General features: G+C 51.6%; 2 protein-coding genes across 2 annotated transcripts; both read left to right on the top strand.

The window, feature by feature from the left end:
• Positions 1-748: 748 nt before the first annotated feature.
• On the top strand, positions 749-14019 carry LOC307067478 (keratin, type I cuticular Ha2-like; the record flags this gene model as incomplete). The annotated part of the gene is given in 9 exon segments (XM_079724917.1): positions 749-769; positions 1073-1234; positions 9410-9571; positions 9650-9757; positions 9761-9775; positions 11180-11400; positions 13588-13646; positions 13649-13815; positions 13957-14019. Coding segments are annotated over 9 exon segments (978 nt in total).
• Positions 14020-18518: 4499 nt separating this feature from the next.
• Positions 18519-25081, top strand: LOC307067477 (keratin, type I cuticular Ha8-like; the record flags this gene model as incomplete). Its single annotated transcript, XM_079724916.1, has 8 exons — positions 18519-18544; positions 18882-19158; positions 20724-20806; positions 21341-21350; positions 21815-21967; positions 22280-22426; positions 22787-22988; positions 24999-25081. The coding sequence occupies 8 exons, from the start codon at positions 18519-18521 to the stop codon at positions 25079-25081; spliced, it is 981 nt and encodes a 326-aa protein (XP_079581042.1).

Here is a 25081-nt window from a genome sequence, read left to right as displayed (position 1 = left end):
AGGACCCCGAAATCCAAGCCAGGAGCCTGGGAGTCCTCTTGGCTCCCTGCCTCCTTCACCCCCCCTCACAAGTCCATCCCATGGGTGCTCAATGTCCTCAATGTCTTCACTTGCTGGGCAGGTTGCGACAGCCTCCATGGCCTCCCTGGCCTCCCTGCCTCCGGTTTGAGCTTCCCCTTTATCCGTGCTTCACACGCCAGCCAGGGCCATTGCTGGAAACGGAAAGTCCTCCTCCCGGCTTAGAGATGCTGCAATAGCTCCCCACTGGCCACTGAGGAAAGTCCAGACTCCTCACCAGCCAAGAGGCCACCGGGGTCTGGCTTCTCCTGGACTCTCTCTGGCCTTAATTCTACACTGGCTTCTCCCCGCCCACCCAGAGGTCCTGCCATTCTAAACTGTTCTCAGTGAGCCAGTCACATGGCTGGACCCCTCAGGCCCTTGTTCAGTGAGTGACCTCCGTTTGATCTGAGCTTCCTCCCCTGTTCTCTTTTTTTTTTTTTGGTACGCGGGCCTCTCACTGTTGTGGCCTCTCCCGTTGCGGAGCACAGGCTCCAGACGCGCAGGCTCAGCGGCCATGGCTCACGGGCCCAGCCGCTCCGCGGCATGTGGGATCTTCCCGGACGGGAGCATGAACCCGTGTCCCCTGCATCGGCAGGCGGACTCTCAACCACTGCGCCACCAGGGAAGCCCCCCTGTTCTCTTTGTTTTATTGGAGACCACCAGATTTTTATTCAACACTCCGACTGAGATGGACACCCCCTCCTCTGTGGTACCCGGAGAGAGTGGGGTGCACTCAGGTGTTGGCACATCTGTGCCCTCCTGCCCGGGTGTTGACCGTAGACCGTGTGTGCTGAGGGGGCCGGGCTGTGTCCAGCCGACTGCTGGGGCTCAGCCAGTGCTTACTGAGGGGAGACACCAGTGAATGAACTGGGAGAGTGCCTCTCAGATGCCATCTGAGTTTTGCCATGGGGTAGGAGGCCAGGGGGTAGGGGGGCTTCTGCCACTCTTGCCAATTGCCCTTTCCCTGCCCCTTCCTCATTTCCCCTCCCCCTCCCGCCCCCCGTCCGCATAGTCGCTGCCTTCATTCATCCTCCTGCACCCCAAGCCTGTCTGGGCACTGGGCAGTTGGTTTAGTCCACAGTGGTCGCTCAGAGGTGACCCGCCCAGCGTGCTAAGCCAGGGGAAAGGTGTCACCGTCCACTCGTCCCAGATCCCACCCCCACTGAGGAACAAGGTGCGCCTCAGTTCTCATCCACATGCCCAGAGCTGCGCTAGGAGCTCAGACCTCAAAGAGAAAGAGGACATGACCTCCACTCCCAAACCCGGTTACTTTTTTTGTCAATCTATTTCATCAGCAGCTGTTAATTGAGTGCACCGTGTATCAGACGCTCTATTGGATCCTGGAGAGAAAGAGATGTGCCAAAACGCAGCCTCTTTCTTTAGGGAGTTCACAGACTGGCGGGCGGTAGGAGGTGACACCCGCAACAATAAATTATTGCCATCTTCAAAGCTCAGTTCAGGGTTCACCTTCTGCCACAGATCTCTGCTCTTTCCCCACCACTCCCACCCTCCCCGGTCTGTCCCCAAGGCACCCTGTACTGATGGCCATCATGGCCATTATTGGAGGGCAGGGCGCGATGGCCACAGGCTCTGGAGCCACGCTATCCTGGTGTGTGTCCCATCTCTGCCACTGATTCCATCTGTAACCCTGGCCAAGCCACTTAACCCTGTGGGCTCACTTTCCTTCCTGCTAAGTACCACCTCCCTTGGAAGTTGTGAAAGCCAAATGCTTAGAACAGTCCAGGCTCGTAGTAAGTGCTCAGTAAACTAAGCTTTGTTGTCCTCTTTCCTTCAGGGCAGGGATGGCTTTGCCCTCCTCACCATCCTCCTAACTAGGCTGTAATAGGAGCTCAGTAAATGTGTTGGATGGAGCAATGGGAGCTGACAAGGAAGACAAGCTCTGGGCAATGAAGGAGGTAGACAAGCACACTGTCCTGTAGGCGTGAGGGAGGGGACTGGGCTGGAGGAGGCCCTGAGAGCTGAGCCCCAGGGCTGGTGCAAGGCCCTCCCAGGCCTTTCTGGGCTTGGAGCAGCCCCTCTTCCCGAGACCCAGGCCAAGGCTGTGTAGGGAGCAGCCCCCTCTTTTTCTGAGCCAGTGCTGGGGGGCTTGGTGGTGTGTGGGGTTAGTCGCCCATGTGGAGCAGTGACATGAGATGCACCCCGGGCCTGGTAGGGGCTCTGGCCTGGGACCCTTTCACCCAGACCCCGGGGAGGATACCGAGAAGCTGCGCTCCACCCGCGGATCTCTGTGGCCCTATCAGGAATCCCGAGGAGGCCTGGAGGGGACCCTGGGGTGGGGGTGGGTGGGTGTTTCTCTCAAAGCCAATCCGGGAGACTTCCTGAGCTGGACAGGGGTGGTGACCTCAGGGCTCTGGTCTGAGATGTGGGAGAGGCTTGGGGGAGGGGAGGGCAATCTGCTCTTTCTATCCGGGACTCATTTCATCCCCTCAGTCATCTGCATGGGGCGACCATTCAAGGGAGGGCAGCTTTATCAGTCCTGCTTGGTCAATACTGCCCCTCCCTGGGGTTGGCCAGGTGCCCACGTGCCCCACCCCTCCCCCAGGCTCAACACCCCTGCTTCCCAGGGCTGTGAAGAGCAGCCCTGTCCATGGAGGCTGACTAACCTCTATGTCAATGGTTGCCAGAGAACATAGTTAATGCAAAAGATGCCAAAATAGAGGGGATGCTAATAAAGGGGAAAGTAACGTGTCCAGCATTTGTCTAGGGCTCTTTTTTTTGTTTGTTTGTTTGCAGTACACGGGCCTCTCACTGCTGTGGCCTCTCCCGTTGCAGAGCACAGGCTCTGGACACGCAGGCTCAGCGGCCATGGCTCACGGGCCCAGCCGCTCCGCGGCACGTGGGATCCTCCCGGACCGGGGCACGAACCCGTTTCCCCTGCATTGGCAGGTGGACTCTCAACCACTGCGCCACCAGGGAAGCCCTAGGGCTCTTTTTTATTCTTTATTTCATTTCCATCTTTACAACAACCCCGAGTTGGCACTGTTGCACCCATTTTACACGTCTGAAGATCAAGGCTCAGACTGGTTGAGAGACCCGCCCAGCAGGAGAGCCGGGATCCACATTCCAATGTGCTTTCCAAGACTGTGGCTGGCCCTCTGTCAAAGCCAAAGTTTCAGCTCTAGAATCTGTGGCAGAAGCGGGCTCTCACTTAAGCCCCAATGCTTAGGGGACAAAGTCATCACCGTGGAATGCGCCCATAGCATCCCAGTGCCTCAGAGCTTGGGAGGGATGTGCCTCCTCACGGCAGTGCTGCACGAAGGTGGCTGATTGCTGTGTGACTCCTGGCTGCACAGTCAGCCTCTTCCTCACCCCCTCCTCCACCCCCGGCACGAGGTGCCTCCCTCTCCCAAAGGCTCCGCCCTGGGTGGATGGACCAGTGCACCTCTGCTTTCCCTAATGGGGTTGTGTGTCCTGCCCGGGCCCTGCAGGGGGCAGGTTCACTCCAGAAAGCATGTCAGTGCCACTTTAGCCACTTGCTGTGACATGGAGTGGAGGGACAGGGTACTAACCCTGGTCCCGACACGAGACCCTGTCCAGTCCCCAGCCTTGAGTGGGGCAGCTGGGCAGCAGGCCATGGCTAAGGGCAGAGCTGCAGCCCCGAGACCCCTTGGGTGCCTGGTGTCCCTCTGTTTTGGGGAGCAGCCTCGAGGGTCCACAGAAGACCCTGAGTATGATGAGGGTGCCTGGGGCTTCCTAGTAAGGGGACTCTCGCTTGAGGGAAGAGGAGGAAGAGATGTCACAGGAGGGCTGTGGTCCATGGTGGGTGATGACGCACTGTCCCAGCTTCCCCATATCAGTGGCTGTGCCCTTCCTCCCTCCTGGCCTGGGACAGTGCATCTCAGGGTGGCTGGGACCTGCCCCCTGTTAGATGGTGCTCCTGGAGCTGTTGGGGGCTGGAGAGGAGCAGGGAATGCAGGCTGCATCCTTCTGAGCCGCTTGTCCTGGGGGGCTTTCAAAGAGCTGAGCACATCAGACTCTCCATCCCCCTGCAACACCTGGGAGGGATCAGGTGGGTGGGCACCTGGTAGAGGGGGTGGGGATTTGGGGGACTTGGCAAGGAGCTGGTATTCTCTCTTCTGGCCCATTTTTATGAACAGCCATAATAACTCTGTGACTTCTTTCATCCAACTCATCTCAGATGAGTTTGAAAGTAGAACTCCCAGTATAAATCCTGGTTAATTACTGCCTGGAGCCCATAGTCTGTTTTGCAGACAAACTGTTGTTAGCAGGAAGAGAGTGAGGTCGACGGCACACCAGCCCCTGTAAATGCAGACGTTGGAATCCAATCAAACAGGGTGTTTGGAGAACTTGTTCTGTGGTCCAGTTAAGTGGTACCTGAATCAAGGGGTCATGGGAGACTGAGGCACCAGCTTCTTCTCCCAGTGGGTCTGTGCGTCTCCCACAAACCACAGGTTTTCTAAGGACGTCAGGGAGAGCAGTGACAGCTCTGGAATTCTCCATAAAAGCTGGGTGGGGGGAGTTAGCCACCGAATGGATCTGAGCAGGAGGTCCTGGACTCTTCCAGACAGACAAGAGCGGTCAGCCAGTGCAGCTGTGCAGGAAGAGCTGGCCTGTAGGCGAGACAGAAGTGGCCCTATAGGATGCAGAAGGCAGAGCTTGGTGTGAGAGAACTGGAGAGGTACGGCTTAAGATTGGGGTCAGGGCAGCTCTCTGGGCCACCCCAATGGCAAAACCAGTTTGCGGCAGAATCCTGCAGCTCTGGACAATTGCCAAAACCATATCCCAGGGCGAGAGAAAGTACCTTTATATTTTGGGGGAGATGAGGGTTCCAGGGTGATTCTGGGCCTGGTAAAGGGGGAGTTTCGAGGCCTAATTAGAGTCAGGTCCTGGCCCAGTGGGGATTCAGGACCATCGACGGAGCAGCACAGTGAGAAACTGGATGCTCAGGAGCCTGGCAGAGCCCTAGAGTCTTGGCAGAAGCCAAGGGCCGTGGTCACCTCGCTGTTCTCCTGCGGCCCCTAGCACTGGCTCTGGGCCCTGTAGAGGGGCAGCCAGGGAGTGGGGAAGACCTCCATGGTCAATTAGTGTGTGCACTCAGACTGCCCTGAGGCTGGTGAGGCCTGGCGACAGCAGGGGGTAGGCGGAAGTTGGGGGCACAGGCCTGGGGACCAGGAAATGGAGTCGAGAGGGACTTGCCAAATCTTGCCGAGGAAGGACTGAGTCACCCCGCTGAAGGCAGCTACCATCGGGGTGGAACGTCACTGAGGTGTCCAGGAGAGAGAAAGGACACCTTAGCACTATTCTGAATCCTGCTCACCAGGCCTGTGAGGGCAAAAATGGCAGCCACTGAGATCGGGGGACAAAGGACGGAAAGTCACGATTTTCCAAGGGAAGCCCATTATACCTGTTCCTGAGACCAGCCAGTCATGGTGACAAGTCACAGGGGAAGGAGGGAAGGAACAGCTGTGTCTTGTTTGGCCGAAGTTCTCAAACAGTGATGCCTCCTTAATGAGGATTACCAGAGAAAATGCAGGACGCCTAGTTAAACTGGAGTTGCACATACACATGAATAAGTCTTTAGTATACATATGTCCCAAATGTTGCGTGTATTTTTATTTGCTAAATCTGGCAACCTCAGCAGGTTTGCAAACCGCCCTGAGTTTTCCACCATCAAAACCAAATAAACAAGACCTTTCTCTGATTCTTTGGACAAATTAAATTGGTGGCTTTAAATGTCATAATTGAAGATTTTTTTTTCCCCTACCATAATGCTTCCTTCAACTTCATGGACCTGTTCCTGCCTGTCTGTACTAAAATCTAACATCAGCTGGCAGGAGATCTGGTAGGAGTTTTGATGTGCTTATTTGACACAGAGTATGTAGTAACCCTGCTGTTCAGGGCGGGGCCGGGAATCCTGAGTGTTTTGTTGCTTGAACAAATTCTTTGTTACAAGGAAAAAGCACTCGTGTTGAGGGGAATGCGATCAGTGTGAGTCTCCCTTGTTCTGAGTGGGTTCTGGGTAGGAATCTAAAAAGGTTAAGACACAGACGGGGTCAGCACTTCTTAGATGCCTCTTATGGTGGGAAATTCATAGGACTTGCGTGTGTGAATGCCAAAGATGGGATAGGGATCAGGAGAAAACCAGGAAGATGAAGCCTATGCCAGCAGGACACTCTAAGACAGGCAGTCATTGGGCTTTTTTTTTTTGGCGGTACGTGGGCCTCTCACTGTTGTGGCCTCTCCCGTTGCAGAGCACAGGCTCCGGACGCGCAGGCTCAGCGGCCATGGCTCACGGGCCCAGCCGCTCTGCGGCATGTGGGATCTTCCCCAACCGGGGCACGAACCCGTGTCCCCTGAATCGGCAGGCAGACTCTCAACCACTGTGCCACCAGGGAAGCCCCCTATTGGGCTTTTTGAATGGTCTCATTCCCCTTGCTGTCCAGTCGTAGGTGATCTGGCTGCCCCATGGTCCACTATCAGCTTCTGCCAGCGCCACTGGGGCACTGTGGGTGCTGGCACATTCTGACCACAGATCACACGAGCAGGGTTCCTTGGGCGCACTGTGAGAGGCGGTGCCTGAAGCCTTCTGCATCGAAGGGAGACAGCTCAGAGCTGGGTAGAGGAGACTCAGGCTTGACTTCTTGGGTCTTTGCCCACGGAGAATCTTGGCTTTCAAATGGAAGCTCATTTGAGGGTGGAGACCTATGTTTACCAAAGAAGGATTCACGAACTCAGCCGTTGACTTTGAACTTGGTGGCTTTCCAAGGTGGGCTTGGGGAAAGCAAGAGTGTTTTCTGTTCCTGCAGCAGCATCCTCCCTCTTCCCCCTGCCCCCCAAGCTGATGTCATGGTGGTCAGAGGACATCCTGTCAGCTCTGTAGCCCCCAAGCCGGCACCTGTGTCTGCAATAGGTGGGGTCAGGGAGCTTTTAGGAGCTTCTACAGTAAAGGTCAGAGGCCAGAGAGTCCTGGATACAGTCTAGGGCCCCTGCAGTTCTGGACACAGTCCCAGCTACAACCTCTTTAAGCAGCTGTCTTTCCTTGCACGGCTGGGTTAGGCCTCTGAATCGGCATCCCATGAAACCTGGGTGAGCAGTTTGTGCCCTGGAAATAGCATTCCGCTGGGGCTCAGACTACATGGGCTGTGAGAAGATTTTTTTTTTTTTTTTTGGCTGTGCCATGCGGCTTGTGGGATCTCAGTTTCCCAACCAGGGATTGAACCCGGGCCACAGCAGTGAAAACCTGGAATCCTAACCACTAGGCCACCAGGGAACTCCACTAAGAAGAGTTTTGATCTCTTAAATCTGTGAAGTGAGTTCCTGTTTCTCAAGCACGTTTCAACTTAGTTGTCACAATCCTGTGAATATGGCATTATGAGTTCCACTCACCTTTTGGGAAAATGGAGGCTTGAAGGAATTAAGGAGCTCGAACCAAGGTCTGGCTGAGTCCAGGCCCAGGGCCCCTGCTGTCCTGCCTGATACTTTCTAAGCCCTTCTTCTGCAAAGCCAAGTCTTAGTTGGCTCAGCTGGCCAGAGATATCACTTCAGCCTGGACATGCTGGGATGACTGACTAACGTCGTGGTGACACTGCACCTCCAAATGGACCCTTCTAGGGACCAGCCTTGGGAGGTGGACTCATGTTGCCTCTGCCTATGGAGGGAGGCTGGGAGCAAGCCGAGCCGTTGCGTTTTCCTGCTGTGCAGGTGTTGGAGGATGTCAGAGGATGGCGGGAAGGATAAGTGCCCACCGAACTGAGAAGGCATCTTGAGACCAAAAAGCGAGGCAAGCAAATCCATCTAATCCATGGGACCAGTTTATTACTCACAGGGTGGGATGGGGCTGACGGCGATCTGGAAGCATCTCCGCAGCACCGAGGCGCCATTGGGACAGCTTTATAGTTAACTTAGGGTATGGGGATAGGAGCTTGGAGACAGAACTTGCATTCCTGAGTCAAGATTTATGAATGGGTAACTAATCTCATGGATGCCAGGAAGATGTCATGGAAGGTTTTCGTCATTGTTTGGGGACTAACAGAGCACAGAGGCCACCCGGTCCTAATGATTATTAGACAATATCTATTAACTACAAAGTCCTTGATGATAGAGAAGTGATTTACTGCCCAGTACAGTCCTGGGTAGGGTCAGCAGAAGGACAGGAGGAACGGTAAGGGCCCAAGATGGTGTTGAGCTAACCGCCATACAGTAGACCTGGAGGCAAAGGGAGACTGAGTTCCATGGGGACCGCAAAGAAGAGAGAACCCAACCGTGTCACAGGCTGAACCTCCATAACTCCACTTTGTCCTGTGGTCAGTGACAGAGAAGGGACAGTGGCTGATGGTGAATGAGTCACAAACACGTCCAGGTGACTCCTGGCCGGCTCCATGGGAAACACTTGGGCCTTAAATCCTATGTCTGAGATGCAAGGGCCTTGCTGGAGGGGGTTGTTTTCTAGAACCAACATGGAATGACCCGTCCGTCTCTGCTAGGCTGGACTGCTGGGGGTGGCCCCCATCTCTTCTAAGGGAGAGGTGAACTGCAGTGGTTTTCTTCTTTTTTTCTCTCCCCATCCTTTTTCCCCTCCCTCTCTTCTGTTTGCATATAATACACTTAACCCAAAAGCCACAGGTCGACCCTCTGCTTTCTGATTTTTCCTCATCTCCTGTAGGTCCTTGGAGGGGAACCCCTCCACCCTGGGCACCTGTATGCTGTAAAGCCCAACTGAGCTCTAGTATTTTTTACCTCCTTCCCTGGGTTGACACCCAACCTCTCAACTTGGGATTTGAAAGCACAAGTGCCTCTGAATCCTGGCTGGGTTTCCTTAGGCTGAAGTGTAAAGTAACAATGTTACCACATACTCAATGAGCGCCCCAAGGCACCTGACTTACCCCATCTACATCAGAGAACTGGGAACTGCCCCAGGAGGCCACTAATGAGGAGTTATCGCTTGGTATCGGCAGCCTCAGCAACAACTTTGTCTTCTTGGCAGCCGAGTCTGGGAGGCGCCCGCTCTCACTTGGGCCTTGAACCAAGTAAAGCCAGGCTCCTGCTGTGCTCCTTCCCGGATGAACGCAGGCTGGGAGAATGGCCGGGGAAACAGGGCACAGTTGTCCCATTTTAGTCCAAATGGGCCAAACAAACCCTGATGTTGCTCCTGGCTTCTGCCAAAGCTATAGGAAGCCTCTCCCATCACGGGGGTGTCCAGGTGGAGCTGAAAGACCCTCGGGATCCTGCAGAGTGGCTGCAGTCCTCACAGGGCCCCTCTAAGGCAGAGATCTTTAGCATCCTTTGCTCTACCTTTTCACATCTCCTCGGGGAGGTGATCTAGGATCTCACGACTTCACACTTGCCTGGCGTTCTTGTGTCTTTTCAGGAAGTCGATGCCCTCCGATGCCAGCTTGGGGACTGCCTTAACGTTGAAGTGGACGCCGCAACCCCTGTGGACCTGAACAGGGTTCTGGAAGAGATGTGGTGTCAGTACGGGGCCCTGGTGGAGAACAATCCCAGGGACGTGGAGGAATGGTTCACCAGGCAGGCGGGCCTCTCACAGGGAGCTGGCCTCCCCAGGATCCCTGAGAGGCAAACCCAGCCTTCTCCTGTCTCCCCATTGCAGATGGAAGCACTTAACCAGCAGGTAGCCACAAGCTCTGAGCAGCTTCAGAGCTACCAGTCAGACATCAACGATCTGAGACGAATGGTCAACACGCTGGAGATCGAGCTGTAGGCCCAACACAGCCTGGTGAATGCGCCTGTGGGCACCTCTCTCCCAGCTCTGGATCTCAGGCAGCACCGAATGTAGGTGCAGGCATCCAGGAAGGAGGCGGGGGAAGAGGAAGCGGGGGGAGGACGGGGACGGCGAGGGGGAGGAGGGTGCAGCAGGGGGAGGAGGTCCAGATTTAACCACCACCATTGCTTGCCCAGCTGACCTCTCCTGCAGGGAAGTTTCTCCCAAGACCCAGCTCAGAGATAAAAGGGCCATGTTTCAAATCTGATGTGGGTTAGGTGGCCCCTGTCAAACACTCTTCCCAAGAAGGCTTGTTCTCTGCTTAGCCTGCCCTTCCAAACCCATGCTTCTCAACCCCACCTGTGCAAATTTTAAAAATCTCCATGCCCAGGCTCTTCCCCAGATGAATTATATCAGAGTCTCTGGAGGTGGGGCCTGGGCATGGCTGTTTTTTAATGTCTCCCACATGACTCTAAAGTGCAGCCAGGGTTGAAGACCACTGATCTCAGTGATGCTTGTAGGGGGGAGCCTGGAGAACCTCAGGTCCAAGGCCTGAAGCCTGAGTAAGGTTGAAGAAGAAATAAGGGATTTAGCGTCATGTGAACGTAGGTTCAAACCCTGGCCTGTCACTTCCCAGCTGTTTAACCTTGAACAAGTCACTTGACCTTTCTGGGCTTCAGTTTCCTCAGTGACTCAGGTAGGGAGGGGTCATTCCCAACCCCAAGGAGAGAGTTGGCTCTTTCTTTCTTTCTTTTTAAAAAAAATTGAATGGAAGATTCTTTAAATTCTATAGCACTTTACAATTTTCAAAAGTTTCACATGCATGATTTCACATAATTCTATAATAGCCCTTTTTTCCCCTGCCCTTATATTGCCCCTCACCTTTTCCCTCTCCCCACTGGTAACCACTAGTTTGCTCTCTATATCTGTGAGTCTGTTTCTTTTTTGTTTTATTCACTAGTTTGTTGTAGTTTTAGAATCCACATATAAGTGATATCATACAGTATTTGTCTTTCTCTGACTTATATCACTTAGCATAATGCCCTCCAAGTCCATCCATGTTGCTGCAAATGGCATTATTTCATTCTCTTTTATAGCTGAGTAATATTCCATCGTGTATATAAACTCCACATCTTCTTTATCCATTCATCTGTCGATGGACGCTTAGGTAGCTTCCATGTCTTGGCTATTGTAAATAATGCTGCTATAAACATTGGGGTGCATATATCCTTCTGAATGTTTTTGTTTTCTTCATATATATACTCAGGAGTGGAAGTGCTGGGTCATATGGTAGCTCTAGTTTTAGTTTTTTGAGAAACCTCCGTACTGTCTTCCACAGTGGCTGCTTCTTGGTTCTTTCTAAGGTCATGGAAAATAGGTCCTCTCCTCACAGCTATTCTGTCTTTCCTTTTGCCTTAGAGAGACTCTCTGGAATCCACCCTGGCAGAGACGGAGGCCCGCTACAGCTCCCAGCTGGCCCAGATGCAATGCCTGATCACCAGCTTGGAGGTCCCACTGGCCGACATCCACTGTGACCTGGAGTGGCAGAGCCAGGAGTACCGGGTGCTGCTGGATGTCCGGGCCCGGCTGGAGTTTGAGATCCACACGTACCAGGGGCTGCTGGAGAGCGAGGACTGCAAGTACATGGGCTGTGAGAGGTTTGGAGGAGGTTATAGGAAGCAACTAGATCTACCCATAAGATAGAACCCTGTCATGATTCATAAGTGATTAGGAAGCCGGGATGATCTGCAGAAGTCAGACAGGTATTCATGCTGCCATCCCACACCGGGCCCGTTGGGACCATTCTGCTCCATTCCAAGTGGACAGACTCCTTCTAAGTGCTCAGCATGTGCCAGGTGCCACGGGGGATACTGAGATGGATGATGACAAAGCATCTGTTCTCAAGTCTTTTCCATCTCCAGGGAGACAGACATGCCACTGGAGATCATACTGGGGAAGGGTGGATGTTTTTGGCACTTGGAAGGATTACGTAGCTTCATGTGTTGAGCTGTGGTGGACAGGAGGACAGGAAAGGTCAGCTGGGCCCCATTCAGAGGTGACCACAAAGGCCATGCTGGGGAGGGAGGGCTTTATTTTATAGGCAGTTGGGAGGCCTTAACTTTTTTTGAGGAGGAAATGATAGAATTTGCTTAACTGCCTAGCTCCTCGCTAGATGGTAAACATCTGGAACTCAGAGACAAAATATTTTTATCCCCTGCATCTGGTGCATAGTAGATGCTCAGTAAACGTTTCTTGACCGAGTCAATGAGAGCTCAAAGCTGCTCTTCAGGAAGATGGCACAGATGGCAACAGGAAGGGCTGAGTAGAGAGAGGGAGGAGGCCCTGGGCATGGGAGCCATTCAGGAGGCCTTGGATGTGGTCTAGGTAATAAACAATGGGGAGGGTCTGAATCTGGGCAGTGGAGGCATCCGCCCCCAGCCGTGGTACAGGCAGAATTGTCAGGGCTTGGTGGCTGCCTGGATGCAGGATACCTCTGGGCCTTGGATACCTGGTGGGCTGAGGATTGTAGGTAGACATTCAGCCTTGCTTCTCTGCCATTTAGAATCTTGTCCTCCAGGGCAAGGGCTGCAAAGTCAAATATTTTTCAAGAACTAGGCCATGAACATACGTGAGTGATGTGGGTCACTGTGGGACGGTGGAGAACCAGGGAGCTATGGCTTGTCCAGTGAAGGTGCTGCTGCCCCCTCAGGGCCATTTCTACCGCATAAGATGAAGATTCAGTACGGCTGGATCTTCTCATTATTCAAGGGAAGCTGGGAAGCTGGGTTTCTTTTAAATGTTTAGGTTCTTTTAAAACAAATGTTTTAAGTTCTCCTGATTTTTAAACCTTTTCAACAAATTAAAAAAAATACAGGGGCTTCCCTGGTGGCGCAGTGGTTGAAAGTCCACCTGCCGACGCAGGGGACACGGGTTCGTGCCCGGGTCTGGGAGGATCCCACATGCTGCGGAGTGGCTGGGCCCGTGAGCCATGTCCGCTGAGCCTGCGCGTCCGGAGCCTATGCTCCGCAACGGGAGAGGCCATGACAGTGAAAGGCCCGCATACCGCAAAAAAAAAATGAAATAAAATAAAATAAAAAAATACAGTACTGGCCAAATGAAACACATTTCAAGCTGGATGTGGTCCTCAGGCTGCCTGTCCAGTCTCTGGGCTATTTGGCCTCCATCCAATGTTCAGTGTGTTGTTGCTGGTTTTGAGCTCACACCTGTCAGTCTCGGAGATCATCCTTTCTCCTTTTGTATTCCTTCTATATCAATTGATGAATTCATCTGATTCAACACATTCTTAGTAAGTGCCAGCTCTAGGCTAGGTATGCAGGGTGGGCATACATACTGCTGACCTCACTGCCTAGTGGGGAGACAGACCATAGTCGAGTAATGACAAATCACTCTGGAAGGAGGTACATGGTCCCATGGGGGGATCTGACACAGAGATCAGGGGAGGCTTCGGGGAGGATGTGACGAGTTGAAGGAAGCTGCTCTTGTTCTAGCACAAGTGGGAGCCGCTGGGGTTCTGGGCAGAGGAGGGGCATGATTTGTGTTTGTAGAAGATCACTCTGGCCAAGAAGCTGAGGATATTTAGGAGGGGCAAGAGTGGGGCTGGGGAGCCCAGTTAGGAAGCCGATGGGGGTCACACAGGTGAAGACGATGAGGTTAGGATGCGGGGGAAACTGAGTGGAGAAGGCGGGCAGTGGGTGCGATTGAGAGGCACCGGGGGCGGGGTGGGGACTGGGTGGGGGACGAATTGACGGCACTTGTTGCTGAGCTGGGCTTCGTTTTAATCCTTCCCACGTGACTTTCTTCTGCAGGTTGCCATGTAACCCATGCTCCACTCCCTCCCTTCCCCCTTGCGCTCCCTCCCCCGGTGTACCCAGTATGTCTGTGTGCCTTGCGTGCCCTGCCCCCTCCCGGCTGCTCCTGAAGTCCCTCAGCGCTGCTGGATCCTGGAGGGACGCGAGCTGGGTGGCTGGTGCCTCCTCAGGCCAAGCCTGACTACAGTTCGGTGGCCACCAAGAGAGCAGGGCCAGTTCCAGCAGGCAAGGAATGCCACTAGCAGTGCCAGGAGATGCGGTGTCCCGAATGCGCTCTGATACTGCAAGGGGCACCTTAGCCTCTGTCTCTTAGAAAAGATCGCTCTCATTTCCATAGGCTAATGGCTGTCTTGGCTGATGTTTCAGATAGTGGATGCTGACTCAGAGCACGTGTTCTTAGTTAACTGGCAAATAAAGATGCAGACGTAGAGAATGGACTTGAGGACACGGGGAGGGGGAAGGGTAAGCTGGGATGAAGTGAGAGAGTGGCATGGACATATATACACTACCAAATGTAAAATAGCTAACTAGTGGGAAGCAGCCGCATAGCACAGGGAGATCAGCTCCGTGCTTTGTGTCTACCTAGAGGGGTGGGATAGGGAGGGTGGGAGGGAGACGCAAGAGGGAGGAGATATGGGGATATATGTTTATGTATAGCTGATTCACTTTGTTATACAGCAGAAACTAACACACCATTGTAAAGCAATTATACTCCAATAAAGATGTTAAAAAAAAAAAAAAAACCCTCATCCAGTGGCCCTGCACACCCGTCTTTCTCTCCTTGTCACTTATGCTGCTATATCCACCAGCCAGTTCTGCTCAGTTGGGCTCAAGAGGAGTGTGGCCGAATTCTGTATTTATTTTTATGCCCCTTCTGCTTCCATAGAGACTTGAGAGGGATTTACTAAAAAGGTCTGCATGCTATAAACCAGTGAAAACAAGGCCACTGGTCCAGAGCCAAGTAATAAGAGTAAAGAGAGGAGGGATGTGATGATGCCATAAACCTAGGCCAGACGACAGTTAATTGAGAATAATACTGTGATAACTCCACCCCTAAACCTCATTACACCTGGTACAATGGGATCATTCATTCATTCAAAAAATCTTCATGTAGGTTCCATATTAGGGGTTGTTAACCCACAGCAGTAGTCCTCCAGACACCTTGTTGATGCCCATTTAATCCTTGCAACAACCTATTAAAAAGGTACCATTATTTTCTTCCCTTTACAAATGAGGAAACTGAGGCCCAGAGAGGTTAAGAAACTTGCCCAAGGTCACACAGCTAGTAAGTGGTGGACCAGGACTCAAATATGGGCCTGCAGTTCCCAGAGATGCTCAAGCAATTCATATTCTGTGTCCTCACTATTTGCAAACACAGCTGGATGCAGGAGGTAGCAAAACATGCAAGCAATTGCCACTGTCCAGATACTTCTAATTAGGGAGGGAGCTTACCTGTGTAAGGCCACACTCCTTTCACAATAAGAGCCAAAAATATAATAATAATAACTATTACTACCACTTACTGAGCACTTATAATGCACCTGGTACTGTGCTGAGCACCTTAACATAAATTAATTTATGCAGTTTTCATGAACACCCTGTAAGGTAGGCATCAGACATAGTGTCCATTTTAGAGATGGGAAACTGAGGCTCAGAGAGTGGTTTAGTCAGTTGTCCAAGGTTATAGACAAGAACAGTATTTGAACGTAGGTCTAGCCAGCTGCACTGCAGCCTTGTTCTAGCCACTCTGCTACATCCCCAAATTCCTACCTAGAAAGAGTACACACTGACAAAGATTGGGAGAGGTACCAGCTTGAGGGAGAGCAGAAGGACTTCATGTAACTGGCGGCATCCGAGATGGGCCTGGAAGGTTGAATAAGATGTCTACAGAGCAAAGGACAGGAATAAGTACATGAGGTCTGCAGGAAAGCAGAAATCAGGCCCAGGAGGCCTTGAGTGGCCCTGCTGACTGGAGCAGCGGGCTTTTGGAAAAGACTGGTGGGAATAAAGTTCAAATGGTAGGAAGGAGTCAGCCAGCAGGGGCCCTCGGGCACCCCTTGAAGAGCCTGGACTCCATCCTGAAGGCAGTGGGAGGGCTGCAGCAGGATTTGAGCCCAAGGATGACATACCTGGAGTGATATTTTAGAAAGTTCCACAAAGGAGTCTAAACAGGATGGCTGAGAGGCAGGGAGAAAGCTGACGAATAGCATGTGGACGAAGCTAACAGGGTCTCAACTAAGGCAGTTAGAGTGGGAATGGAAAAATCAGGGATTAATCTGAGCGACTCAGTGAAGGACCCGAGTAGGCAATAGATGGGCCATGACAGATAAAGATGAGAGAGCTGGGACCAGGAATCCTGAATACCTTTCTGAACCTCACCCTCCAAAGACACAGTTCTTCCTTAATGGGCTGAAGTGACGTTTCTATTAAGGATCTGCTCCCTCTACTTGCCAAGAAGTGATGAGAAATGGATTGGATCCTGAAGCTGCCTGGGGCTTCCCTGACATGATCCTGCATGCATGCCTGGCAGACAGGGTTGTGAGCCTGGCAGGAGACTCAAACACGCTGCTTAGCCAGCTGTGGTTACAGGTTGGAGTTGGGGGTAAAACTTCAATGAGCTGGGGCTTCCCTGGTGGCGCAGTGGTTGAGAGTTCGCCTGCCGATGCAGGGGACACGGGTTCGTGCCCCGGTCTGGAAAGATCCCACATGCCACGGAGCGGCTGGGCCTGTGAGCCATGGCCGCTGAGCCTGCGCGTCCAGAGCCTGTGCTCCACAGCGGGAGAGGCCACAACAGTCAGAGGCCCGCGTATTGCAAAAAAAAAAAAAAAAAAAAACCCAACAAACTTCAATGAGCTGGAGTGTCAAGGGAGAGGGGCTTCTGGCTCACTGGATGCTCCAATAACTGAGTGCAGACCAGCCTTCCTTCTTATGCAAAATTCATCTAGAATGTACTTAGCTTGATAAATATAATAGACTGAACAGAACCAAATCTTTGGTTCTAGAATCCTGGGCCTTTTCCGTCCAGTATGGTAGCTGCTACCTACATGTGGCTATTTAATTTTTAATGAAATAAAATGGAAAAATTTAGTTCCTCAGTTGTACTAGCCACATTTCAAGTGCTCAATACCTACCTGTGGCTGGTGGTACCATACAGTGCAGAAAATAGGATATTTCTATTATTGTAGAAAGTTCTACTGGCTGGCACTGTCCTGGGCTGTCAGAATCACAAAGAGCCTTTCAGATGAGCTGGCCCAGTGTCTCTCTTTTATGGACAAGGAGTCTAAGGCCCAGGGGGATGGAAAGATGTGCTCACAGACACGCAACCAACAGGTGGAAGTTGGAGCCAAGTGTTTCACTGCCAAGCCTAGCGGGTGTCTCTGAGCTCTTCATGCTTTCTCCATGCACCAAGGTTTATTATTATTTCAGGTTAAGTATTTTCCCCTTTCCCCTGCTTTCACATCTCTAAGAATAGAGACGCTTTTTTTCTGAGATGCTGAAACTCTTTCCCAGGAATATAGTTCCCCTTTCAAAAAGAACTAGCAACCACCAAACTCAGAATCTCCTCGTACTTCAAGCATTTGACTCAGTAGGAGCCCAGACCTCAGGCTGTGGCCAGAGCGGCAGCAGAAATAATCACACAGGAAGTCACAGACCAGGAGTTCAGGCCCCTGGACGCTTTGGGGACCTCTGTAGGCTCCCTGTCCCCCATCACATATTGTCCAGTCCAACCTGGTCCCTGTTTCCACACCTGTGTGTCACTCCGACTTACCAAGACCTGTCTGACCACCCAAATGCCTGTTCAAGGTTTTTACTATGAAACTAAGCCCCATAGCCCAGGGCCAGGAGTGCCACCCACTGCTGGACACAGATGGCCACCGTCTTCCATGTTTGGATGGTCCTTCCAAGTTAGAGACGTCACGAGCTATCCTCCTGCCCAGTCCATCTCTCTTATTTGATGGATGAGGAAGCCCTGGGCATAGACTTTGGGAAGTGTTTTTGCCCACCAGCACCAGGACCTCCTGGAGACTGGACCCAGTGCTACACATGTGGGGATTCTCAGAGGAACTCTATCCTCATATCAAAGCATTTGGATTTAATTAACTCAGGTTTATAGGAAAACCTAGCTTGGGCCACGGCAAAGTAATGAAACCTCTGGCATAACTGACGTTTGGGAGAAACTCCCACAGGTAGCAGGATCCTCCCTGAGTGGGGACTGGGAAAGAAAGGACCTGCATTTCAAAGATACAACTTTCCCTGAGGCTATTAAAGAGACTGGGCCTCACATCTGCCACTCACTGCCCTAGAGCAAGGCCTCCTTCTGGGGTGGAAGTGGGGACCCAACGGGCAGAGCAGCCATTCAAGGAAGCCTGGCCAGAGGGTGACACTTCAAGAGAGAAGAGCCCAGGAGTTGCACAGTGACCCAGAGGCCAGGCGGTTTGTGGACTGAATTGCACTGAACAGTACCCTCCCTACTTTGTTGGGGAAACTTTTACAGTACGATCAAAACAGGGTGTGTCAGGTGATAACTGGGAAAATCGTTCACAATAAAACAATTCTCTTTTTGGGGTTTGTAAATTTTAACCTATGAATGCAATGATCTCAAGTTGGCCAAACAGAAATTTCCTAAGATCATTTGATATATATCTTCTCAAACAATTGGTCAAGATAAGTTTACTTCCAAATAGTCCTTTTCTTTAGCCATCAATAAGTAACCAGACAGACACACCAACCAGCATCTTGCCGGAATGGAAACAATCAGTGGCTTTGGCTTTAAAAAACCTGGACTAGAATTCCAATTCTACTACTAACGTGCTGTGTGATTTTGCCAGATAGCCTAATCTCTGTGCATCTCTGTCTCCTTCTCCCCCATGGAAATGGGGATAAGTCTATCTCCTTCACAGAGTCACTGGGATAGAATGCATGTGAAAATGCCTTTCATGATGCCTGGCATATTGTAAGTGCTTGGTAAATGTTGGTTAAAGAAAATCTGCTTTGCTTTTATATATAGAATGGATAAACAACAGGTCCTACTGTATAGCACAAAGAACTATATTCAATATCCTATGATAAATCATAATGGAAAAGAATATAAAAAAGAATGTATATATATGTATAACTGAATCACTTTGCTGTACAGCAGAAATTAACACAACATTGTAAATCAACTCTACTTCAATAAAAAAATATTGATTAAAAAAAAGAAAATCTGCTTTGGCAACAAGCCCCCTTTGTCTTCTGAATCCGAGTGGGGACAACCCCTCTGGGCTGACCCAGCCTCTGAATGCCCACAGCTGCAATGCTGCCTGCCCCTTGCTGGGGACCTGCCACATTCCTGGCAACATCGGAATCTGCAGGACCTATGGCGAAGGATCCCTTAACAGCCACGAGAAGGAGACCACACAGTTCCCGAATGACCGGCTGGCCAGCTACCTGGAGAAGGTGCGCCACCTGGAGTGGGACAACATGGAGCTGGAGACCCAGATCCAAGAGTCGAGCAAATGCCATGAGGCCACCGTGTGTCTGGACTATCAGAGCCACTTCTGCACTATTGAGGAGCTGCAGCAGAAAGTGAGGTTTGCGATGCTCCCGATCAGAGGTTGGCAAACAACAGTCCCTAGGGCAAATTCAGCCTCCTGCTTGACTTTGTAAATAAAGTTGTATTGGTATACAGCCATGCTCACTCACTGATGTATTGTCTGTGACTGCTTTTGTGCTACAGTGGCAGAGTCGAGTGGTCATGACAGAGATGCGTGGTCTGCAAAGCCTGAAAGATTTACTATCTGGCCCTGTACAGAAAAAGATGACTGACCCTGCACTAAATGTTCAGGGCCTGGATTGGCAGTGGAATCAGCCACAGATAAAATTATTTTTAATTGAAGTATAGTTGACTTACAGTGTTGTGTTAATTTCTGCTGAACAGAAAAGTGATTCAGTTATACATATGTATACAAATTCTTTTTTATATTCTTTTCCATTATGGTTTATCCCAGGATATTGAATACAGTTCCCTGTACTAAACAGTAGGACCATGTTTTGTTTACCCAGTCTATATATAATAGTTTGTGTCTGCTAACCCCAAACTTGTGGGAAGAGAATCTCTTTCTTTCTTTCTTTCTTTCTTTATTTTTGCGGTATGTGGGCCTCTCACTGTTGTGGTCTCTCCCGTTGCGGAGCACAGGCTCCGGACGCGCAGGCTCAACGGCCATGGCTCACGGGCCCAGCTGCTCCGCGGCATGTGGGATCTTCCCAGACTGGGGCACGAACCTGTGTCCCCTGCATCGGCAGGCGGACTCTAAACCACTGCTCCACCAGGGAAGCCCAGAAGAATCTCTTGAGTGAAGGTGAATGTGAATGTGAAGAGGATGAGATGTAGGATTTGATTCTCCAGGATTCTGAGTTTATGCTTTCTGAGTTTCAGTGCTTACAATTCCTAAACTGTAGTTGCAAAAACCAGTGCAACCTAAGTTCTGGTGCAGCAAAAGGGGTCAGGGGAGTATGTTCTAATGTCCTTTATGAGCCAGTGTATATCCATTCAGTAATATTGGTCTCTTATGTATATCTGCTGTCCCCTTTGGTTATAATGCAATGCTTCTTAAGAGACTTCATCTTAATTTTGGAGACAGAAAGACAAAGAATATCAGAATAAGGGCCATGACTCCAAAAAAGATGTTAAAAAAAAAAAAAAAAAAAGACTAAGGGCCATGGAGCTATGGCTAGATTCAGAGAAGACCTTTGAGGAGGTTGACCAACCAGTGAATGGGACTTATTAAGAATGGATCCCACCTTATCTGAAACTGTAATAACCAGCCCATTGCTCTGTGGCTTAGATTTCATATCTTGTTTATACCAGGTTAAGCATAATATCTGGGAAAATAAAATTACGTCTTTGCTAGATGTTCAGTTTGCTATGATCTTCCATCTCTTGCTTCCTTTGGCTCTAAACCTTCACCTTTTGCCATGCATCCTCTTGCATGTGCCCCTCCTGTACCACACCAGCATAGCTCACATGTTTGGGAGTTTGTGTTGTCCAAGGGGATGTTGTAGTTTGAACCCAGCCAATGGTGCTTCCTTTGACTGAGGCCATAGATGGCTCTGGGAACAAGCAAATCCCTGGGTGTACTTTCTTTTCCCAGATCCTGTGCGTCAAATCTGAGAACAACAAGCTGGTCGTGCAAATAGACGATGCCAAGCTGACTGCTGATGACTTCAGGACCAAGTGAGTTGGGGTACCATGCTTGGGGGAGGGGCCAGATGTCTACCTGGACTTCTCTCTGGTGAGGCACTTGGTATAGGAGAGGTAATCGGCCAAGATCCCAAACCAACAGTCACAGCAGGAGTAAACAGAGGGCATTAAGCCCAAGGTCTTGAGAAAACACCCCTGGCCACCTGCACTTGTTTAACTTTTATAATTTACAACGTGATTTGGAATGCATCCTCCACTTGATTCTATGTAAGAAGAACCGGGTGAAGTGCGCAGGGCAGTGAAGGCATCTCCTTCGTGAGGACACAGAGGCTCAGAGCCCTGATGGGACTTGCCAGAAGTTGCATGGCTGTCGAGTGGTAGAATCAGAACTTGGCCCCGCATTTCCTACCCCGAGGTCATTTCATACGAAACTCCGCTGCCTTGGTAAAGGATGTGTTTCTACACTGCAGCTCGACCAATTTGTGAGCACTAATAATTCATGACAGAAATCATGGTCCACAGCCTACAGTGGAGGCGTGTGAAGGTCAAAGGGCTTATACTCCTTAGAGGGTCCAACGTAGGAGCAGGGAAGGACATTATATTTTATTGTCTCTCTTCTGGGCACTGTGGAAGCCTCACTCCTCCAGAGCTAAGGAAGATGTTTCCTTTCTCCCATTCTGCCCGTTTGGCTTCTAATCTGGGAGAGAATACAGGGTCCATCTCAGCTGGGGGCGTGGAAGAGGACGGTTTACAGTGGGCACACCTGGCTGCTCTGTGGCCTCCCCTTTGGCCATCTGCCCATGAGGGCAGCGTTGACCATGGTCCATCCTGGTATCCTCAGTACCGGCCACTCTGCCTGGTTGACTTAGGTGCTTAGCATTGAATGAGTGGGAATCACCCTGCTGTTTCTGTGAGTGCACGACACAGGAAACGCCAACTCACAACTGGAGGGCAGAGGGAAGGCCAGCAAGTCATGCTGTAGGCTGTGTCCTGGGGCCCCTCTGCTCTCTAACCCCGACTCCTGTGCCTGCCCTGGTGAAGGTACCCGACGGAGCACTTGCTCTGCCAGCTGGGGCCGACGTCTGTGGGCTGCACAGGGCGCTGGACGACCTCACACTCGCCAAGGCCGACCTGGAGGCCCAGCTGGAGGCCCTGAAGGAGGGGCTTCTCTGCCTCAAGAAGAACCACGAGCAGGTACGGGGCCCTTTGTGTGACACGTGGAGACGTCCTGGGGGTGAACTCAGGTTCCTTTGGAGCGAGCAGTGAGGCTCTTCCTCCTGCTTGGGTGGAAGCTCGTGCCTCGTTGTTAAGCCTTGAAGGGGAGCTCTGGCTTTCCGTGGGACCTCACCCACTGAAAGGCTCTGGAAGCTGCTATGCTGATGCAGGCAGCGCCTCATCCTCAGAGGAGGGCAGGGAAATCGCTGGAGGGGATGGGAAGTGGGAGGTGAGGCTTTGAGTAGAGGGCAGTGGGAGCCCCATGAATGGGACATCCTCCTATGTCCACAGGAAGTCCACGCTCTGAAGTGTCAGCTGGGGGACCAGCTCCGGATGGAGCTGGACGTGGTGTCCACTGTGGACCTGGGCGGGGTGCTGGAGGAGATGCGGTGCCAGTATGAGGCCCTGGAGGTAGAGCTGCAGGCTCAGCTCACGCTGGTGAGTTCCTTTGTGGGCATGGAAGACTCAGCTGGGCTCCCACTTCCCATGGGCAATTCCCAGGTTCAGTACATGCCTCACTTAGATACAGACCAGGGGCCCAGCTTTAAGTTTACTTCCTCACCTTTGTAAGAACACTCTCGTAGATGGGGACGCAAGAACATTCATGTGGTGAGGGAGGTTCTGCAAACGTCTCCTAACGTCTACGAGGAAGTGTCACAGCGCGTTGCTAGTTGTCACAGCTGAGGACTGGATTTTTCTTGGGGCCTGGCAATGGCTTGGGGTGTCATAGTCTTCCTGAAGAGGCTGAGGAAAGGGTCGATGACTTTTAACCTCTTTCCCTCTTTTTTTGGTCTGAAGAACTCGCTGTGTGAATCCGGGGCCCGCTTCGGCACTGAGCTGGTCCAGATGCAGTGCCTCATCAGCAACGTGGAGGCTCAGCTGTCAGAGATCCGGGCTGACCTGGAGCGGCAGAGCCAGGAGTACCAGATGCTACTGGACGTCAAGGCCTGGCTGGAGGGTGAGATCGCCACATGTCGGAACCTTCTGGAGATTGAGGACTGTAAGTATGTAGCCTGATGTTGTTTGTGTGAATATCATGTGTAAAAGCAGAGACCTCTTATTAGGAATGACCCAAAAGGAGGGGTGGCATTGCAGACCCCACCTTTGGGGACACACTTGCTACCCAGTAAGCCTGGTGGGCTGCCTGGACGTAGAGGAGGGTATGCAGGGCCTCTGCAGCTCATGCCGTCCATTTTGTGGCCCATGTTATGCTCCCAGGTGCTAGTCACTCCCACAGGGGCTAAAATACTGAGGGCTCGGTGCATTTAGGTTTTGCTAAACTCTCTCTGGAATATTCCAGGAGCTTCATTCTCAGCATTTAAAAATACTGCACGGGGCAGTGGTACCTATTCTCTCATTTTAGTTCCTCAATAATGCTGTGACAAAGGTAGGACAGATAGTACACCCCTGTGAGCAATAAGGAACAGGATCAGGGGCTGTGTTTAAATGAAGAGAGTGGCCGGCCTTGGCCTGCTCCTGTTCCGCCAGCGTTTCTGCCTTTCCTCCGTGTTCCTTTCCACGTGGGAGAGGACACCGGCTTTGCACACAGGCGCTCTGAGCTCTGGCCGCAGCCTCACTGTGAACTCGGGGCAAGTCACTCCCCTCTCTAGGCCTAGAGGGACCTCTACCGTCCTAAGCCCCCTTTTCTCTTCCAATTCTAAAGTGCCTATTTATTTTGGATTTTCATGCACTTCTCATGCCAACATTTAAGCACCTTTTTTTCTTCTGCAGGCTCCCCTGTGACATGTGCACGACCCTAGCCTCCAGCACCTGTGTGGCCCCTGCAGCCTGTACCCCCTGCTCTCCCTGCCTTTTCGGGCCTTCTCGGGCCTCCTGTGGGCCTTGCTCATTGCCTCGATGCTGAATTACTCCTCAGCCAGAGATGCCAGAAAATGGGAAATGTCTGTAGCCCCTTGGCTCCATCCCCCAGTCCTGCCATCGGAGGCCTTTCTTCCCCAGCCAGCCTGGGGGAGACTGAAGCCAGGCAGTGCTTCTCTGTTGATGGGCTTTCCAGCCCAGCAGCTCAGCCCCGGCCCCTGGATTTGTGCTTCCTCTCTTCAGGATGTCCTGACTGCTCCATTTTCTCTCTTCTGCTGCCTCCTGATCTCTCTGAGATGGGGCGGGTAACCTCGCTTTTATTTTGCTAATAAACTTTACTTCTGCAGCATATGGAGTCCAGTGCCCGCTGGTCTGTTTCTCCATCCCATGCTGAGAGAGATGTAACCATTCCTGTAGGAGCAGGGGTTGTGGCTCACTCACCAGAGTGGTCCTGGAAGATGGCAAAGCCAGTGAGGACTGTGGTTAAAAGTGGAACTGCAGCAAAATGGCACAGGTGAGGGATACCCAGCTCTTGACTTGACCAAGCCTGTTTAGAGCCAGATTCACAGAGCTTTTAAAATACAGACTCGTTCAGACTAAATAAGTCCCCCTTTAATTTGGATGAAGCCATCGCAAGGCACCGTGTTGGGGCTTTATAGACATGGTAACACAGGGTCCCACAAAAACCCTGCAAAGAGGGAGCGGCTGTTACTATTTTCAGCTGGTAGCTGAACCAAGGCTTGACCCCCAGTTTCTCTGAAGTAGATCCAAAGCCCATACTTTGAAGGGGCAAAAAATTAAACATGAGAAGGTTTAGGGTGGTTGTTCTAAAAGTGTGGTCCTCCATCCAGTAGTACCAGCATCCCCTGGGAACATGTTGGAAATGCAAATTCTTGGGCCCCACCCCAGACTTTCTTAATAAGCAGTCTGTTTCATCAAGGCTTCCAGGTGATTCCATGCACACTCAAGTTTAAGAATCACCGTGTAAGGGGGGTTTATTTGTGAAGTAAGATCCCGACTGGCCAGACCCACTGCAGAAGGGATGGGCCTTACTTTCCGATCTCATGGGTGAGGAACTCTTGATCTCATTGAGATAGCGCTGAACATGTTAAATGATGGTAATTGCTGAGCCAGTGACACCATCAGTCTAGAAAAGGCCAATCAAACTCACCCACCCAAAGCTCCCCCACAGGCTCCACTGGCAAGTCCTTCTGGCAGCTGCCCAGCTTGGAACTTGCAGCCAATAGCCACATGAACCAGAAGTTCCATATTTAG

The sequence above is a fragment of the Hyperoodon ampullatus genome (assembly GCF_949752795.1).
Source record: "Hyperoodon ampullatus genome assembly, chromosome: 19".
Lineage (NCBI taxonomy): Eukaryota > Metazoa > Chordata > Mammalia > Artiodactyla > Ziphiidae > Hyperoodon > Hyperoodon ampullatus.
The sequence above is the reverse complement of the archived record's forward strand: the minus strand, read 5'-3'. Positions and strand labels throughout refer to the sequence as shown.